This window comes from Chenopodium album, chromosome 22 (genome assembly GCF_948465745.1).
Source record: "Chenopodium album chromosome 22, dcCheAlbu1.1, whole genome shotgun sequence".
In the NCBI taxonomy this organism is placed as follows: Eukaryota; Viridiplantae; Streptophyta; class Magnoliopsida; order Caryophyllales; family Amaranthaceae; genus Chenopodium; species Chenopodium album.
In genome coordinates, this window is record NC_137855.1 from 9,069,037 (window position 1) to 9,090,153 (window position 21,117).

The 21,117-nt window shown below is 32.6% G+C and overlaps 1 protein-coding gene across 1 annotated transcript; it reads left to right on the forward strand.

Moving 5' to 3' along the window:
- The first annotated feature begins 10,198 nt into the window (after window positions 1–10,198).
- Window positions 10,199–11,258, forward strand: LOC145606198 (heavy metal-associated isoprenylated plant protein 39-like). The gene is made up of 3 exons (XM_081662246.1): window positions 10,199–10,333; window positions 10,466–10,544; window positions 10,860–11,258. Exons 1-3 carry the CDS (start codon window positions 10,319–10,321, stop codon window positions 11,072–11,074), a joined length of 309 nt encoding a protein of 102 aa, XP_081518372.1. The 5' UTR covers window positions 10,199–10,318; the 3' UTR covers window positions 11,075–11,258.
- Window positions 11,259–21,117: the final 9,859 nt, after the last annotated feature.

A 21,117-nucleotide genomic window follows, 5' to 3' on the forward strand; every position in this document is an offset into this window, starting at 1 on the left:
CAGAGGCCAAAATCCAAGTGCTTCATGTAAACAGCCACGGAACCAGCTGGACAATCCAACACTGAAGCTCCAGATGGAGGGAGAGACAACTCGTACCCATCAGGTAAGTTAAAGAACTTTTTCGCACGACGGCAATAGTCCTTTGTAATTGCCGTTTTCCTAAAAGCTTCACTTATCTTTTCCTTTGCAACTTTTCCGTTGTTGGCAAGAACCATAGGTTGTCGGAACTCAGCCCTATCAGTCTCAGAACTATACCCCTCGTCCAAATTCTCTTCCTGGATAACCTCGGCCGTTAAGTCAACGATGTCATCCCTACTCTCATTATTTACACTGTCTTCCTGAGCGTCGTCATCTCTTAAAACTGAGTTGACGGCAGAATCATGAACTGGAGATGACGGACCTTCTTCAGGGGTCAAAGGGATGTCATCCTCAAGTTCTTCTTCAGAAGAACTTACAACCTGACCTTGTCCAGGTCTTTTACTAGATTCCGCTGCCTTGGCGGCCTCAGCTGCTTTAGCTGCTTTGGCGGCCTCAGCGGCTTCACGGGCGGCAGCTCGGGGTTGATAACTTGTACTCTTTACCCTTGGCATAGTGTTTATACCTATATTGCCAACGTTAGTGCCGTATTGATTAAAATATCGTCTCCCAGTAAAGCTGCGTAAGTGATAACGGACACTAACAGGTTCAACGTCAAGAATTTCAGTATCGGCAGAGATATCAGGGTTAGTAGGGTGAAGGGCACTTTCACGGTGGGCAATGGTCCTATGTATCATAAAAGCGCGTTTTTCTTCTTCAGAAGTTAACGTCTTAAAAGGGTAGTCAATATTATCAGAAAGGGAAGATGAATTACCTTGATTACTACCGGTTTCTTTGCCTAAAGATTGTCTAATTAAACGACGCCTAGCAGTACTAAGGTTAGGAAAATTTTCTTCAACACTATCTTCAGACATTTAATTGAATATACGAAAATAAAATAGCATGAAAAATCAGGGGTTAGGGTACGAAAATACCTTCGATGAAAATCGCTGATTTAATGCCTCTAACTGGTAAAGAAACGACGAAGAAAGAGAAGGTACGCCCGAGGAGACGGAATGCACAAACCAAACGCAAGGAAGATAAGAAAGGAAAGAACTTTGGTCGGCAACTTAAACTTTTTCGAGAGAAAACTAGGAAGGAATGCGAAGAAGAAAATGGCGAAATTCTGATCTAAAGAGGAGAAACTGAATGGCCAATTGAACTGAAAGGCGGTTCAGAGATCCGACGGCTGCTAATTGACAAACTTTTTCAAAAAGCAGCGGCAGGATTTGTGACACGTGTAAAAATTTTCCCGCCCAAACAAAAAAAAAAAAAAAAGAAAAAAAGAGAGGAAAAGAAAAACGGTTACACTACCATAACGACCACTTTGCACTGAATTGACCTTGTAACCTATCGGCATACAAGGTCACTTGGGGAGGAAAACGGAGTTTTTCGCTCCCAGGTTTTTATAATGAATTGACCTTGTAACCTATCGGCATACAAGATCACTTGGGGAGGAAAACGGAGTTTTTCGCTCCCAGGTTTTTTACAATGAATTGACCTTGTAACCTATCGGCATACAAGGTCACTTGGGGAGGAAAACGGAGTTTTTCGCTCCCAGGTTTTTTACAATGAATTGACCTTGTAACCTATCGGCATACAAGGTCACTTGGGGAGGAAAACGGAGTTTTTCGCTTAATTGACCTTGTAACCTATCGACATACAAGGTCACTTGGGGAGGAAAACGGAGTTTTTCGCTCCCAGGTTTTTTACAATGAATTGACCTTGTAACCTATCGGCATACAAGGTCACTTGGGGAGGAAAACGGAGTTAATGAAACTAATGAGTTAATGAAACTGATGAAGAACACGGCGTTACGGCACAACAATTATCCTCTTACATAAATAGTAATAATAAAAGTACTACAAGTAGCAAATTAACATAACACTTCTCAGCAAAAGAACATAGAGCTTAAAAATATATGAATATGTACAAGTTAATTTGCCTGGATGCAGGCCAAGCGATTAAAATGAACTATGAAAACGGCAAGATTAGTAATGAAACTTTGTTAGTAAGCAATACTTGACAAAGTACAAGAAACGTTGTTACAATAAAATTTCCAATTTAAAGAAGAGTCTGAAGAATGGGATGTGGAACCCAAAGTTTGTTTTGTTAGGTTCAGCTTGTCTCCCATGATTAACTGAGCACGATGATGAATGATCATACGTCCTCACTTGGGGGGCTAATTGTATGGGATGATATCTGGGCATGACTAGATCACAAGAAGATGCTGATATGTTACAGAAAGAGGACATGTCGGCCTGCCGCAATTTAACACGTGGCAACAGAAACTCGACACTTGGCACAAAAGGTTGTGCATGGGTGAAAGCCACCTGTCAAGGTAGATTACTATAAATAAGTAGGTAAGACCTCATTAATGAGAACATGAATTACTCTCTCTCTCTAATCTCTCTCTACTTTCTCTCTCTTACTTATCTTCTCTTCTCAAACACTTTCTGACTTTATCATCGGAGTGGTTATCCCCGGATCACCCCGGGGTTAGCTAACTTCTTCTCATTGTGTAGGTTCTCAGCTTGCCGATAGGAGTATCAGAATCTCAGGTCCGAGTTCCTGGAGGAGTTGGGATCAGACAGAAACAATCATCACCAATATCACCTAAACGATATTGACGTATAAGTGCGTCTGCATATTTATCGTACTTGAGGAAACAATACGGACGTGTAAGTGGACGTATAAGTGCGTCTGCATATTTATCGTACTTGAGAAATAATACAGACGTGTAAGTGCCCGTCGTTCGAGTCATCCCAATATCAAAGTGAAGGTTGATCGTCCTAATTACTCTTCCGAAAAAGTTGAGAGTAATGATCATGTTAGTAACTCTAAGTTGCAATAAGAGAAAATGGCAAGAAATATTTGTTACTCAATTTTATTTTTTTTTGAGAAAATATTTGTTACTCAATTGGTTAGATTAAATTAGGGTTCATATTATTATTATTATAGAATTTGTATGGAAATAATTCAAATTATTAATGAATTCTTGGAATATTATTTGAAAATTTTCAATTTTATATGTATATGACTTAACCTAAATAATTTTAGCCACTTTTTTAGATGCGTAGTAAAAATGTGGATGTATGTATGTCAAGGTTTTTATTTTGATCTTGAGGCAAATATTTAAGCTAAGATTGTATTGGAGATACATATATGCAGACATACAGCAGTAGTACGTATTATAATGAAGTTAACTAGTGTTTAGGCCCGGGCAATTTCATAGAACTAATTATTAATATACATTTTGAATTATGACTCAATTTTTTTTGTAATTAAATTCATATTATCATTCACTATATTAATATTATGTAATATAAAGATAACATCAAAGTATTGTATAGCTTGGTGGTAAGACATAAGGTTGCGGGAATATAAGGTTGCGTGTTCGAATCTTGGTTAGAACATTTTTTAATTATAAGTGTATGGTTGTGGCAAGTGGGTAATGTGGCATAATGAGAATGTGATTAGCTGACATGGTGTTGATGTGGCACATTGAGAATTTGATTGGAATGTGATTAGCTGACATGGCGTTGATGTGGCATATTGGGAATTTGATTGGATGACGTGGCGTAATAAAGCGGACTACGTGGCATGTGCTTTCTTAGTAACACTAGGTTTACCCCGTGCGATGCACGGTTTTATAATAAGAATTGAATTATAGACTTGTAACACATCTTGAAATACACATATTGAAATAAAATAACTACTTCCTCCATTTTCCTAATTAATTTTTTAATTAAATATGAATATATAATTCCCAAAAGTGCATAATTTCATATCTAAAATTTCAATTAAATTATATTATTAACTATTGTTAACAACTCATAAATAACTAAATAGCAAAATATGAGTAGAAAACCCAAAATTTCAAAATTCAAACGGAATTTAATTTTCCAAACAATGTTAAATAGGGTAGCTTAAAAAAAATATGACGTCACCATTGCATTTTGGAGGGAAAAAATTAAATAAGAAAGTGACACGTAAGTAGTAATGACGTCGGCGGTTGTTATTTTTGTTAGATAATATATTTATATATTATCGTGTTAATATTCTGTAAAGATATATCATGTGTAATTCTCCTTGGTTGGAGTGTTTCTCATTAATCAATATATATAGGTATTTACATCTACAATTTTAGTATATATATATATATATATATATATATATTATTGGACTTCTTACCGTATCTTCAATCAAGTATTAACATTTGACCACATTGTTTTACAGATATTTAAAATACATATAATACTTTGTTTCATGTAATTTTAATTTACACTCCTTACGTTCCAAAATAATTGACAATTTTACTAGGCATAGATGCCACCGTATGAGTTTTTTTATCATTAATACCATATGCTCATCTATACCAAAGATAAACCATTTGCTCCATTTGATCGATTTATGACCATTTTATTTCTAGTACATAGTCTAATATAAATGAGTCAATCCAGAAAATTCTAATAAACCATTTGCTCCATCATTTAGATTTGTGTGATTATTTTAACCTTCAAGTACATGGGACATAACACATAAAACAATGAGCAAACCAAAGCCTTACAGTAGCATACAATAGTATAGATTTGTGTTTAAGTGCATTGCATCCTGACTGCCTCACACAAGGTTGCGATTTCACGCCTATAACAAAGAAATGAACGCAACATATTAGCTAATTAACTTAAACCAAAAGCACTAGTTATAGGCGAGACTAGCGAGGCGGAGGTCCGAATGGGGAAGGTCCATTAGGTCCTGGTGGTCCGCCAAAACAGTCTTGTATTAGCCAGCAGCAACACAAGCAACTCAAGCTGACCAAAAAAAAATTTAAGGGGTGAGTCAAATTTCAAAAAAAAAAAAAAAATAAAATAAAAAAATTATATACATAGTAGACTCAACAAGAATATTTAGATAATCAAGAAGTTCTAATTGTCTTTCAAAAAAAAGAAACTCTAAATGATTAGCAGAAGAGTTTAACAAAATTGCAAAAGAATTGAAAAACCATTCCTATTTTATTTTGATTTATGATTACATAAAAGAAAAAAAAAATAGAAAGTATTTTACCAAGAGGCTAGCACGTTGCAAAGGCCGCCAAAGAGCGGTACTGGTACAGGTCCTAACAGAGGAGGGCCCCAAGGTCCCGGTCCCGGGCCAGGTCCTGGTCCAGGTCCTGGCGGCCCTCCAGGTCCCATGGTTGAGTTTAAACCCTTTTGTCCAGTTCACTAAAATGCTTAACTGAGGCACAACAAACTTGGAGCTTTTTATGACTTGGTGAAATTTGTAATTGGTATAGATTGGTAGATTGACCTATTTATACCAAAGATAAGATGGCTTATGTTGAAAGACCCTAGTCACGTTTTTTCACCTATCATTCTCCTCATCTAACACTCAAATCTAATATTCCTTGTGCATGCATTAGTCCTTGCTTGTGCATGCATATACCTACTTCCTTTCAAACATATAATATAAAGGCCGACGACTTATCACGTAATGATATGGAAATCTAGACATACTCACTCGACTTATAAGAAACATGTACTGCGTACTATCTACACAACGTACGTACACTCATACAATTGCTAAAAATGCTAATCGCAAGAAACATGTACTGCGTACTATCTACACAACGTACGTACACTCATACAATTGCTAAAAATGCTAATCGCAATATCACATTCACATGCATGTATGAAATTGATTGCAACAAGCCAATATACAATTACATGCTACCGAGAGATTGTTACATACACCCGGGTATACCGTACACCCATGTGTATTTTGTTCTCATTAAGTCATTTTGATAATTGTTTTTTATTTAATCATTAAATGAAGAGCAAAAACTAACTTTGGTTAGTTGGGTGTATGGTAAACCCGGGTGTATATAACAAATTCCACATGCTACCGGCCTACCGTTATAATTTCATACGAAATAATGTATGTTTATATTATTGCACACCATGTGGTTATTTGAAGTTGACTATGGGTTTTACTTTGGCTATTATCCTCTACAATGGAGTAACGTCACTTATAATTTCATTGTGTATAGTAATGAAATAAACTCTAACCAAATTCAAGTTTTCATTTTTCTTTGATACTAATTTTGCCCTATTCATTATTTGATGGTTGTTGGTTGAAAAAGTGATTGGAACAACAATAATATACAATAGATCTAGGCGTGTACGAAGAACACTTTCCTAAAAACGTTATTCGCCCCACCGTACTAACAAGGCTATGATGAACGCGTTTTTGGGATACAAAGATTGCACACTCAAGAGCGTTTAGTACTAACGATCATGAGACCCTAGAGTTTCTGAGGAAAACAGACAAAAAATAATTATCGTTTTAGGCTTTAATTCCCGTGTCCGTGCTAAGTCTTTGATTATAAATATATATAAGCCACTTAGCCCACTTGTCCAAAAACACCACTTAGCCTATTTCATAACTCATATCTAATTGTTTACAATATAAACAATACATTCCCTTCTTACTTTTTCCATGTGGGATAGCCTCTCACACATAACATTATTATTGGAAATATTCCAACAATGGTAAGGATTGGTAACTAATATACATTTGGTTATACTCTGAAGGACGGAAGAGTAGTATTTATAATAAATTTTCGCTAGCTTAACACAATTAATAGCTCAAGTGGTTAGAGTTTTCCTCTTTAGAGCTTCCCTCCCGATTCTTAGAGATCTTAGGATCGATTCTCATCCCCGCCTTTGTGGCACTCTAGCCAACAAAAAATAACTATTAGTGGCTATAATAATTGACTAATTGTACGTAATTATTCTTAAATAACCTTGTTGAGTAAAACTATATGTTTTTTTTTTTTTTTGGGTAGAAGAGTAAAACTATATGTAATAGTGTAATAGAGCTACATGTCAAGCCAAGCCACGAGTCCCAGCGATTAAGAATCTAAGAAATACGTTATACTAGTATGATATGATAAATTTCAATGATTAAGATAGTAGTCTATGTAATTTTGTTAATGCCTTTAAGCTTACGCACTCTTCATTGGAGCTATGTCCCATGCATTTATAGAGACCAAAGAGTAACAAACTATACACAATAATACTAATAGTCTTCCAGATCAACGCAAGAGTTTGATATTTCAAAAACATATATGATGACCGATGATAGCGATGACTCTACACTATTAACAATAATAAATTTAAATATTTTGTACGGAGTAGTGTTAGTTTTTAATTTTGTAAGTATGCATTTATCGATCAAGTATTATTTAAGGAGTTGACTTTTATAATAGAGATATACTTCGTATATACATAGTAAATAGTAATTATAAAAACAAGTCATCACAAACTACATACAAGCACCGTACATGTATACTAATTATTCAAAATTAAAAAAAAAAAAAAAAAAAAAAAAAAAAAAAAAAAAAAAAAAAAAAAAGATAGACATGTATGTAAAGCTCCCTAATTCCGTAATGTTGTGACTTGTGATTTGTGAACCACTACATACTGATCTGAGAAAATAAAATTAGCATACAAGATTATTATAAGAAGCTAAAATATAAAAATCTGCTTACCTTTTTTTTCATACTTCAATACTTGCAATTAATATTTATAAAAAATTAAAAAAAAAAAAAAAAAAATACTACGTACGGAGTATTATTTTTCAAATGCATGCTTTAATTTTCATTTAATTGAATGAAGTAACAAGATTATTATAAGAAGCTTAAATATAAAGATATCTACGTTTGTTGTGACTTGTTAGTGAAAACGTCAATTCAACTACAAGTTTACAACTCTACGAGTATTACAGTATGGAGTACTTATTGATTAATATTATGAGACCGTTGTGACAATACCTTTAGAATTAAATCTCATTTTAATAATATTTATGTATGACTCTCTGTACACCAAAATAAAAAGATTGGCTTAAATAAGTCTAACGGACAACAAGAATTACTCATATTTTATCATGGGATCATGGACCATTTTGCTAATGTATGTTGACTAATAATTTTGTTCTGTTCTTTGAGTATTGCTTGGGTAGTTGGGTATGCCTCATGTCACATACTTGTATAATTGTATTTCTGTCGTTTCTCTTTATTCCTCTCATTATTCTAACCGCTTTTCTACTCGAGACTTCAACGAAGAAAAGTAAAGGAACAAAGTTGTCTTCAAAAAACAAGAAAAAAAAAAAAAAGGAACAAAGTAAGCCTCATTTCGACTATTCAGCTTGTTTTTGTTTGGATGTATCTTATCTAAATTGAAACTGTTTGAATAAAGCTTAAATTTTACTTTTTTTCGCATTTGGTTTGAACTCATAATCGGAACTTGTTGTACTTCATAAGATACATAATAAGTGAAAATAAGTCTAACATAACGAGCCTAGATGTGCACTATAAATTGTTACGTTGTTAACGACTATAAATTATAATATGACTCCAATAGTTACACATTAAAATTAGTGCTTAGGGCTTGTTCTCTTACGTTGAAATTCAGTTCAGTTCAGTTAAGTTCAGCTGAGTTCAGTTCAATTCAGCTCCTAATTTCCTTCTCTTATAAAATATTCATTTCAGTTCAGTTCAGTTCAGCTGAGTTCAGTTCAGTTCAGTTCAGTTCAGCTGAGTTCAGTTCAGTTCAATTCAGTTCAGTTCAGCTGAGTTCAGTCAATGAGAACATGCCCTTAGAGGTTCTATTCTAGCTTCTTATTAAACTAATGTTGTTGAACCACCCTCCCCCTAAGAATTATTCCTAGCTAAAGGTTAGTGTGCGTTGAAAAGCAATTTAATTTCACACTCTAAAAATTAAATTGAATCAAATAAAGCAATAACTAGAAATCTATACTTATATACTAAAAAGCGTTCCTAAATCATAATATGTTCCACGTGTCACCTTTTTCAAGTTTGACATGTCAGCAACATGCGCCACATGTCATTATAAACATAACATCTTAAGCTAAGAGTCTTACCATCTTAACCATTTATTAATTGTTTTTTTTATTCAATTAAATTATAGTTAATTTAGATAAGTTAATTTGTGTCTTATTATACTATTTGTTTCCATTATGTAATGATTGAGTTTGACAAATAAAAATTGTTTATAGCAAGACTTAAACTCGAAACCAACAAGTCTTACTATCTAAACAGTCAAATTTGATTAACAAATTAAATAAGTACAAACTAGCAACCCGGGGCATCGCCCGGGCCACACGCTAGTTTTCTAATGTAAAAAACAATGTTGATGAATCCAAATTAAAGTGGCTTTTCGCCTTTTTGGTAGAAACACACCATATTACGGAGTATCTAAAAAAATTTAAAAAAAAAAAAAAAAAAAAAACTTTTTTTTACTCTTTTACGTAGTTTATTTATTGATCGGCTTTATAATAGCCAGCATTAAAATTCTAATAAAACAATAAGTCGTCGTTAATTGGCACATGCTTTACAATTTGACTTGTATATTGTATTATTTCCATTAAAAGCTAATTAAAACTTTCCAAGTCAATCCAAAGTCAAGACTCTTTGGGAGAACTTGGTCAAACATAGAACTACGGAGTAGTTACGACCTCCTCTCTAATGGAGGAACTATTGGCATCAACTTCATTGTATAATTACAATGATTAATTAAAAAATAAGAAAAAGAAGAAACCACTTTTAGTATAGAATGCAAATTTTATAAATTTGTTAATTTTTAAGTCTAGACATGCTTCTAGTTATGTAATATGCCAATATGGTATAGCTTTATATTTAAGCTTGAGGTCATATATATCTCAATCTTGTACAATCCATATATTTAAACACATAAAATGAAAGATTCATTAAATGAGGCATCAACTGACTTGTGAACTTATTGTTTAAAAACGCTGTTAAACATAAACGGTATAAAGTAGTATAGACGCATGTGTAATTAACTCTTCGAGAAAATTCTAATACTCCCTACAACAAATTGTCCCACTTTCACATCTTCAAAGTCCCAACTCTAAAGAAATCTTTAAAAAACACCAAGTCGTGCAATTTCTACGTAAAAAAATCACAAAACTACTTTACTTTCGTTCGTTGACCGACCCGGTCAATACTCGTATATCTCAAATCTTCTATAAATCTTGCATTACTCGTTCTCCTTCTTATACTTCACTTTCATCTTAAATTACCTATAAAACACTCCATTCATTTCCTCCACATCTACTCTCAATTTAATCTCTTTGTTCCTCTCTAAGTCTCTAGTAATATAGTCTCTTCCCTTCTTTTCCAATTTTACGTGTAATCGAAAATATGCAAGAACCTCAAGTAAGTCTTCTTCAAATACGTGATTACATACACAATGTAATGTAAAGCTATTAGCTAGGATAGAGAATATGTTCTGAATTAATTGTCACGTGCTAATATTGTATGGATTTTGTGTTCATTTTTGTACTTCAGAAGGTGGTGTTGGCATTAGATGTACACGACGATAAGAAATGCAAGAAAAGGGTCATGAAGATTGTCTCTTCAGTTCATGGTATGACCTTTAAAATTACTTTATAGATTTATGGAGTATTTAGCCAAAAATAAATAAATAAATTTAAAGCTTGATAGTTTCATCGTTTCAAGGAGTACATTAAACAAAAACACGTCACATGTAATTAGCTTTTAAAATTTTGTCGTAAAATAAAGGTATAATCTAATATCCTTCTGATAGTGTAACAATCATATTATTCCATAGTAATTCATAACTGAAAAAATATTTTGTTTTTAAATGTAATCCAATGTTGATCTCTATTGGGATGTACAAATAATGGTGTAATAACTAACTTTACTATTGCTTGAATTGTAGGAATTGATTCAATCTCATTGGACATGGAAAAGAAGAAGCTAACCCTAATAGGAAACATGGATCCATTGGAAGTGGTGGGCAAATTAAGGAAGATGTATTATACAACTATAGACACAATTGGACCTGCAAAAGAACCTAAGAAAAAGGATCCTGATGAAATCACCCCTATCATTTATGATCCATTTTATTACCCTAGGTGTTACTGTATTTACTAGCTATCATACTTGTGTGTTACATGTACTAGCAAGGTTACTAGGGTATAACGAACGAAGTTATATATAGTTTATTTTGTTACTACGTATTATATTACGAGTGTGATAATAGATTTTTTTGTATTGTTTATGTATGTGGCCTTTCTAATTTAAGAAAATATAGAGATATTGGGATACTCATATTATAATACTATATTAATATGATAGCTTTTATTTTATGAACATCGTGCATGTTATCGTTATTAGAGGACTTAGGGTCTGTTCTCATTGATTGAATTCAGCTGAATTGAACTAAACTAAACTAAACTTATTAGAGCTGAACTGAACTAAACTGAAATGAATATTTAATAAGAGAAGGAAATTAGGAGCTGAATTGAACTGAACTGAAATGAATATTTTATAAGAGAAGGAAATTAGGAGCTGAACTGAACTGAATTTATTAGAGTTGAACTGAACTGAAGAATTGAAAATAATCGTATGAGAACAGGCCTTTAGAGTTTATTACTACCTCCGTTACATATTATTTGTTTTATATTAGACATTTTCCCTCTCTACTTTATGTCAAATCGTTGCAAATAATATGTAATGGAGGTAGTATTATTGAAGATGCATGGTTGAAGGTTTTTTTAAATATACTTGTTTTTTGTTCATAATCACATGATGCGTATGTAGGAGCTACCGAGCTGCTAAGGTCACATGCCCCACATGCCCAAACCTACGGAGCATAATATTGATATGACTATGAGTTTGGAAGAGACTATTTCCAAAATGGTAATAATCTTGTTGACTTTGAATTTCTGATGAATTGGCATCAAAAGTCAAAACTCATAATTTAATGCAAATGGGAAGAAATTCGGGAATGAAGGGAGTACCGAGTACGTATCAAATTACTATGAGCACGTATGTCACATGTTATTTCAAGTATCTGAGTTACTTAGTAAATATATAATACGGAGTATAGAGTACTTCATACTTTCATAGCAAGCTAAGATAGATGTCACAAAAAGTATATAATAAAAGATCTTCAGCTACTAGTAAGATACCATCACTATGGGCCTGTTCACAATTATTGAATTGAGATGAAATGAACTGAATTGAACTGGTTGGAGCTGAATTGAACTGAACTGAACTAATTGGAGCTGAACTGAACTAAACTGATTTGAAATGAATAGAGCTGAAATGAATATTTTATGAGAGAAGGAAATTAGGAGCTGAACTGAACTGATGATTGGAGCTGAACTGAACTGGTTAGAGTTGAATTGAATTAAAATTAAGCTGAAATGAACAGGCTCTATGTTTAACACTATGTTAAACAAATGAGATCAAATAAATCAAATTAAGTTTTGAATCAACTGAGGCTGTCAAACGTGTCGTGTTCGTGTCAATATTAAACGGGTTGAAAACTGACCCAAACCTAACCCATTTATTAAACAGGTTGAAAATCCTTGACCCATAAAATTTTCCGGCCACCATTCTCATCGGAGCCGATAGAGTAAATTTTTGTTTTTTGATTTGTGTGCCGAAAATTTTCTCGTTAAGGTTTTTGGGGTCATTTTGACCTTTAAGAACCCAAATTGGGTTCTTAAGGGTCATTCTGCGTATATAAAATATCTCGAATTGCATGTCATTATTTTGCGAGCTGAATTGAGTCATTTATGTTTTTGTTTTTTTTTTTTTACTTATTTTGAGCTCAATTTTGAACCTTTAGGACCAAAATGACCCCCAAAACCTTAATGGGACATTTTTCGGCACGCAAATCGAAAAATTAAAATTTAATTTATCGGTTCCGGCGAGAATGGTGGCCGGAAAATTTAATAAAGGTACGCTTTGCACCCAGGTCATTAGTTTGTGGTGTTTTGGCTACTATCCAAAATACAGGGTGTTGGGTGCACCCAAGCCATAATTCAGAGTGTTGAGGCCAATTTTGCCTTTATATTTTGAATTGGCTTAACATTTTGACTTACAACATGACAATATAGTACAAACCGAATACGAAAAAACCGGGTAAGTATCAAGAATTTCCGACACGATTAGTAAAATGAGTCAACACAACACGACACATGTATTATTTAACGGCTCAGGTTAGTGTTGAGTTTCTCCAACCCATTTACCAGTAACTTCGAACTAGAGTTGATCAATGGGCGGGTGGCTGGCCGGGCCGAGGTCAGAAAAATTTGTCCATTTCTCGGGCCAGGCCGGTCAGGCCAAGCTTCGGGCCGGAAAACGTCTACCCAAACTAGTCGGGCAATGCGGGCTTTTCGGGTCAATTTTGGGCCGGGCCAAAAAAATCAACTAAAATGCATAAAATCCATTTACCAAACCCGTCCAAACTTTTTAAAAATTTAGCCGGCCGAAAAATTCTTCCCAAAATCGAGTCGGGCTCAGTGTGATCAGCTCTACTTCGAACACAAACATAAAAATGACACTGTACATTTGCCAGCGCAAATTTTAAGGTGCATCATGGTGCACCTAGAAATAGGTGCTCCACGCCTATACTTTAGAACGTTTAGTTAAAAAATTTAAACAATTGCAAATTTGGAACATTTAGTAAAATATTTAAACATTGCTAATTTTGAACAATTAGTAAAAAATCTGAGCAATTGCGATGCACCACGCCTATACTTTTGAACAATTAATAAAAAAAATCTAAACAATTGCAAATTTTGAACAATTACTATAAAAATTTGAACATCACAAATATTGAACATATAGAAGAATAAAAAAGAAAAAAAAAACTGAACAATCGTAATGCACCACGCCTATACTTTTTAACATTTTATAAAAAAAATCCAAACAATCGTAAATTTTGAACATTTAGTAAAATCTGAACAATCGCAAATTTGAACATGTAGTATATTAAATAAACACTTTATAATAAATACCATTTTTTTTTTAAAGAAGTTAATATGACTCATAATAATATAATAGTTTTGTAATATAAACCGTACTGCATATAAAATGAACATTTGTTCAAAGAATATGAACATATAAAATTGCATGTTTATGTTCATTTTTGTGACGTGTTCATATTTTTTTTAATAAATGTTCATTTTTTTATAAAGTGTTCAAAATATTTAACTAAATGTTAAAAAATATAGTCATGGTACAGTAGTACACCTACACCATGGTGGACATAATAACTATTGCGTTTGGCAACTCTACGACAAAACAAGGACTTGGAACAGGATAACTTGACAAAAGGGAGCAACTTGCCACTATCATAGCCCGAAGGGATATGGCCCAATACTTAATAACTTATTAACTTATTTGACTTTTATGATAGAGCGGCAAATTGACTCATTTTGCTGAATATTATAGCAAGACTTTTAACAAGACTCGACATAGACGCATTGGGCTATATCTTCATTTTAATTATAAGTCCAACAAAGCCTAGGTTTAAGGTTTCATACTTCGTAATTGTATATAAAATCAGTACATGACTAGCCCGGCCTATTAGTAACTAAATTCCACCCTTGTGTCTTTTTTTTTCCGCACGAGAATTAAGTAAATCTAGACAAACTGACCCAACTCATCATGACCCGAATGATTTGACCCAAACTCAATCACTACCAATTAACCATAAGCAGATGACCCAACTTTTACCCTAATTTGAATTGGCTTAACCCAAAATTAACTCGATCTAAAAATAAATTTAACAACTTTAGGCCTATTATTCACATATTGTCCATAACATACTCTAATATCTATTGTATTATGCAAGTATTCTTGATTACTCAAAGCCTATTGGGGGGGGGGGGGGGGAGGGGAATTCTCCAAACCAGTGATGTTGCATCCCCAATTCTCGAACTGAAGAACTTGGTATGCTAGAACAACTACCTTACAAGCTGATCCAAGTACTCATAAATTATATACTCTATTATTACCTGACCTACTTTAGCTAATTAGCTACCTTTTAAACCAAAAGACTCATCAACTACATACAATTCGAATGGAATCAATATAAACAACACAACCCATTTACCTAAATTTGACATAAAAGTCATTAATTGTAAGCATAAGAATTGATGGTGCAAAGGATTAATTTAAGGAAAGAAGAAAGAGAGAGTGTTGTCAGTGAAGATTGAATAATATTTAAAGGGGGCAAAACCCATACAAAGTTGCTGCTGGATCGATAGCCTTGGAGGAACCAATTTGTCACGTGGACCGGCCCAAACTCACCATAACCACCCTACAATTTTGCATGCTTTCACCCCATAAAACACGGCCACTCTGATTTATGCTTTTTTATTTTACCACCCTATTTATTTATTTTAATATTTGGATGACAATAGTGTAGTTTAAATTCTACTCCATATTCTTTTCTACTTATTTCGTTTTTTGAAGCTTAAATAAAATCGCAAAGGGTAGTGATGTGCACGGGGTTTAGGGTCTGTTGGTATTTAATAAACTAAACTGAACTGAATATCTTATGAGAGGAGAAAATTAGGAACTGAACTGAACTGAGCTTAAGCTGAAGAGAAAAGACCCTTAATCTCAAGTCTTAAATATAATTCTTTAGAGTTAATGTGCTAAGTTAGTGGCGTCCACATATTCGACTTATTTTGTTGGAGTATCATATTTAATCTTGTCTTAATTTTACGTATATTTTAGGTGAACATCAAACTTTAATTTCTCGTGAGTTGATTTATATATACTCCGTAATAAAGATGAGAAATGATTACGTAATACTATATTTATTGTTGGATAAAAGAATGATTGTTAATTACTTTTTGAAGATAAATAAATGTATCATGAGGTGTGAGAGTAATTAATAATAATATTTGTAAATAATAGTTGAGGTAGGCTCTGTTTGTGCAAGTCACATCAAAAGGTGAGTGTTTTCAGCTAGTGAAACCATATGAATAAAACACAACGAACTAAAGATAAGATTTTACGCAATTTTTTGTTATTGTTATTGTTGTTTACGCAAGTTGGTCGTGCGCCCAAATAATTGTTTGCAAGATTAAAATACTACTACTCTCGTCTAGGTCAGCGGGAAGACATGTAAATTAAATAGTCAGTTACCTTGTTAAACAAACCACGTAATATAGAATTATCCCAAACAAATTCGAGTATATATCATCACTTAGGACTCCTTTAGTCCTTATATATATAGTCTTGCTAAGAAGTCCAATTGTCCTAGTTTACGACTTGTCAACCCTAACACATTCATGTTTGAATGGATGCTAAATTGTTGATGAGTCTAGCTGGATCACAACCTAATGCATGTAATTAAATTTTAGTCTTAAGCATAATTATACTCGAATAATCGAAATATCTAAAATTTACACAAATCAAACTTAAAGTTCGGCAAGTTTAAGCATGACTCTTTATCAACTTATTGCCCCTAGCTACACTTGTACATATGTCCACGATTTTGATAAAATTCCAATAAAGTTCGATCTTGAATTTTTTTTTTTTTTTTTTTTTTTCTTTTTCTCAATGGGTTTTCATATAATTGGATTTAGATTGAAAGTGTATGTTTAAGTCCAATTAAAATTAAACAAAGAACTTGGTATTTTCAGTTTTTTAACCAAGTTCGATCATTCTAATCCAATCTTTCTTTCTATGAAAATTCATAGAATATAATGCACTTCTACTCCTATTCTCATCAGTTTCGTTAATAATGAGGTTAGATAATTATTTGTCAAACTTATTGTTTTAGACATCAGCTTATGCGTGCTCCATTTATCATATGTGCTAATCCATAAGAAAGTAATTTTGCTTTTGAAGAAAAGCATGACAATACTGGTTTAATTATAGATAATATCAATCTTGTAAACATTAAACAGTCAAACTTTGTAAAAAACTAAAAAGTTTGCCGCAAAAATCAAATCAAATAAAAGATAAAGAATAATATAAGGACTTGGGAGTACTATTGTGTATGCATGAGTATGATCATGATAGTTTGGCATTAGAGTTGCCATAATGGAGCCTCACCCAAACATTAAAAATTAATAGTAGTAATCTGAATATCCTTTTAATTTTTTTTTGAAACCACATGCATATGGATAATAATACTAATAGAGGTCAATTTCAGTCAAAGTTAAGAGGTTTTGAGGGAAAGGACCTACACAAACACGTTCGTTACAACTATTAGAGTCCCACCCTTTACGTTGTGAGCTAGTGTATTACCCGCACGGTTTACATGTGAAATCGAAAAGGCAATAAAACTACGAGATACTCCGTAGGAAACAAATATCATTCACAAGCAAAGAGAAAGGAGTGAAATATCCGTTTAATTTATCTTATTTTTACTTTTTTAGACAATAAAAGTACTCCGTATTAATTTATATAATTAGATGATGAATATAAAATTAAAACAAGCTAAGGTACAAATTAGATAAATTTAGAAAAATTAAGCTTCTTTATATATATAAATATAATTAAATTTATACATTTTCTTTATTTATTTACTTTCCAGTGGAAAAATAATTTAGATAAAAATCTATCTGATCAAAGACTAGGTCGTTCAAATTGTGAGTTTATAACTTTTTTTTACTAAAAAAGTCAATTTAATTACCAAACTTTATTTAACCTAAGCTGAAAATTCATGTTATGACTAATGCAAAAATGATTCAAGAATTCAACAAACAAAAACTCTACTTTTATTTGGTTCACTAGCAATGAGCTAACTATGCTTAAAGACAGACAAGACGAAGTGAGAGAATATTAATTTAACTCGTTCGAAAGAGATTGATGATTCAAGATATATTCTACCATTTAAATTACGGCTTAGAAATTCAATTATATCCGACCCAAATCCAACCAAACCGAAGTTATCCGATACGACAAGTCGAAGTGAATTAAGGAGACGTCAAAGAGTAATCAACCTTGATTGAGTAACGCAAAATAGTGACCAAGAAAAGGGAATCTAATGTAAGAAATATACAATGATAGCATTGTCACAAGTCAACTACTCGAACATGGTAAAACAGTTCCCTTAAATCAAACGAGTTACCTAAACTAAAGTAGTGATGATTAGCCCAAAAAAATTAAATAAATTAAAACATAGCCATCATTGTTACGATAGCGTATTACTAAGCTTTTTGGCAATTTTATTTTATTTTATTTATTTATTTTTAAGTAATTTTAAAGGATTGAAATTACATCTTCCAACTATGACACTAGTCAACTTTGCGTAACAAAGAGTATCTGGTTCTTAATTATTTGGCGGTTTTTTTAGTAAAATTGATTTGTAACAACATAATTACAACATCAAAGGTATCTATGATACCTTAGATCATTGATAGATTCCTTTATTTTCCTTATTTTTTGTATAAAATGAGTATTTATTGAGCTTTATTTCCACTATTTTATTGATTGTGAGTGATGCTCTTTTAGCAATTTCTAATTTTTTGACACCAATTAAGTTATCTTTAAGAAAAAAAGGTAGGATGGATTCTATTCTAATTAAAAGGTAATATGATCAAGATTGATTCAATGAGGTGATAACTCATAGGGCAAAAAAGCATTGATAATTGAGTATTAAGGGAAATTACCTTTATAGTTTGATTTTCTAAGGATGTTTACAGCTATTGACACTAACTATAATACGTAGTGTAATAAAATAATACTTCGTACTTGTTTTTATTATATTAGGTTGACTAATTAGCTTATTTTTTTTAACAGTGTAAAGAACAAAACCATTAAACATATACGGAGTAGAATGAAATCATGGCCTCTCACAGGACTTGATCATCTACATAGGATAGACGTACTCTAAAAAATAGGGAGGATCAATAATGAAATTTCTACCCTAAGCTAAATCCAACTACAACTAGTAAAGATCAAACTCATAACCTTAATGTCAGCTGCTAAAATATCAAACAATTATATATTTTTTTCATTAATTTTTCATTCTACATTTAATTCTTCTAATTTTTAGATTGATCTAAAACTTATGTCACTCTTTATCCTCTTTATTAATAGTCTACCTTAATCACTTATGTTTTACTACGCTTTAATTTAGTGTAGAGAGAGAGAGAGAGGGGAGGGGGAACTAATGTTTAACTAATTAAACTGATTTTTACCAAATATGGATAAAAATTTACTCCATAAATTAAAAGTGACATAACCTTACATGTGTGAACATGCTAACAAATTTAAAGTCAAATTTGTTTACTTAAAATTAAAGGTTCAAGACTTCAAGCAAAAATAAAAAAAAAAAAAAAAGAATATGTTTCACGTGAGACAAGCAAGAAAGAATGGCGAAACAAAGAAGCATATAATAGATAAACAAGATAGGTCTCGCAATACGTACACGAGTGAAACGTCAAAGTGATTGAAACGACGGCACGTTTGATTATGAGTCGCATCCCTTTTTCTTCCTTTCTTTATTCACAAATGCAACAAAAGTCCCAATTTTTGCGGTTGATTGTAAGACTTGTGCCCTTTCATTAATTTTTTTGGGTCAAAAATTTGTACTCCATTACTTCATTCTTTTCAATCTTTTGTATTAAATGGCAATTGGCAATGCTTGCGTAAAATTATGATCTATTCGTTTCAGAATAATTAATCTTGTGTTTGGATGTTCAAATAAGTAAAGTCATTTGAGTTTGTTTAACGAAACCATTAAGGTTCGGATCACAACCTACTTTGAAACTAAATCAGTTGATTTGAGCACGACTGCAGTTTATAGGATGCAAGATTACAAGGCAATAAAAAGCTTTAGATCTCATCTAACTAGTACATGCCCAATGACTAAAGGTTTAAGGTTTAAAGCCAATTTGTCAAGACATTTATGACTACTATAAATATCAATTATGGGGAAAATCCCAAGGTATGTTCAATTCACGCACTTATTTGCTCATAATTATCGAGATAGATTGCATCCTAACTCTCTCTCAAATTATTGACTTAAGCATCAAATGAAGTGGGATGGGTAATCTCGAAAACCTCCCGAGCTCATGTCTTTGTGTTGCAAGTAAAGCATTATCTTGCACGATTCCTAATCAAGAATACACATAGACGATCATACTATCAAGGTAAAACCCGTTTAATTTTAATCTAAAACGAACAATTTTCTCTTAAACTATTTTAAAATAATTCTCACAATTTCTTATTTATTTATAACCTACCACCAATCTACTATTACTTAAAATATTTTATTACCCCACCTACCATGACTCACTTACTCCCTCCACCCTCACATGTCACAATATAAAATGAATTCATTGATATTAATTCACATTAATATGATTCTCACTCAATGCTTTCTTAAACTAAATGTCTAAGGGCCTGTTCTCTTACGTTGAAATTCAGTTCAGTTCAGCTAAGTTCAGTTCAGTTCACTTCAGCTCAGCTCAATTCAGTTCAGTTCAGTTCAGCTCCTAATTTCCTTCTCTTATAAAATATTCATTTCATTTCAGTTCAGTTCAGTTCAGGTCAGCTGAGTTCAGTTCAGTTCAGTTCAGTTCAGTTCAGTTCAGCTGAGTTCAGTCAATGAGAACAGGCCCTAAGTGTGTCAATTTATTTTAAACAGACTCGACCTATATATGTATCTGCTCCATTTTTCACTTGCTGCGTCTTAAACATTAGTTTGTCCATTAAATATCACTTCTATTTTTGAACTTGATTCTCGCCATCAAAGTGAAATCTAGACATGTTTAATAATTGAAAAGAATAAGCTACTTTATTTCAATTCATTGACTCTCTCTATTTCTTCGCGGCCATTTTTCTCTTCTTCCTCCTCCTTGATCCGATCCTCCACCCACGGCTTTCACTTGATCGATATCGCCTTCATTCTATCTCATTCAACTCAATTTGTTGCCTTTTCTTACTAGTTATTACCACCCTTCTATCTCCTTATATTTTATAACCATCACGTCAAAGTACATAAAAGTCAACTTTATAAGAGGCATTTACTTCGTATTTGAAAATATCAAACATCGTTTTATACAATTTTTTCCCAAGTTGTATATACATTCTAATAAGATCTATCCTTTTTCCACCTCAAAAGCTAGAAAAGCTATCCTTAATGAATTATCTTCCTTTTACAAAAAAAAATCATAATAAGTAGTCTTGCGATCATGAATCATGTACAT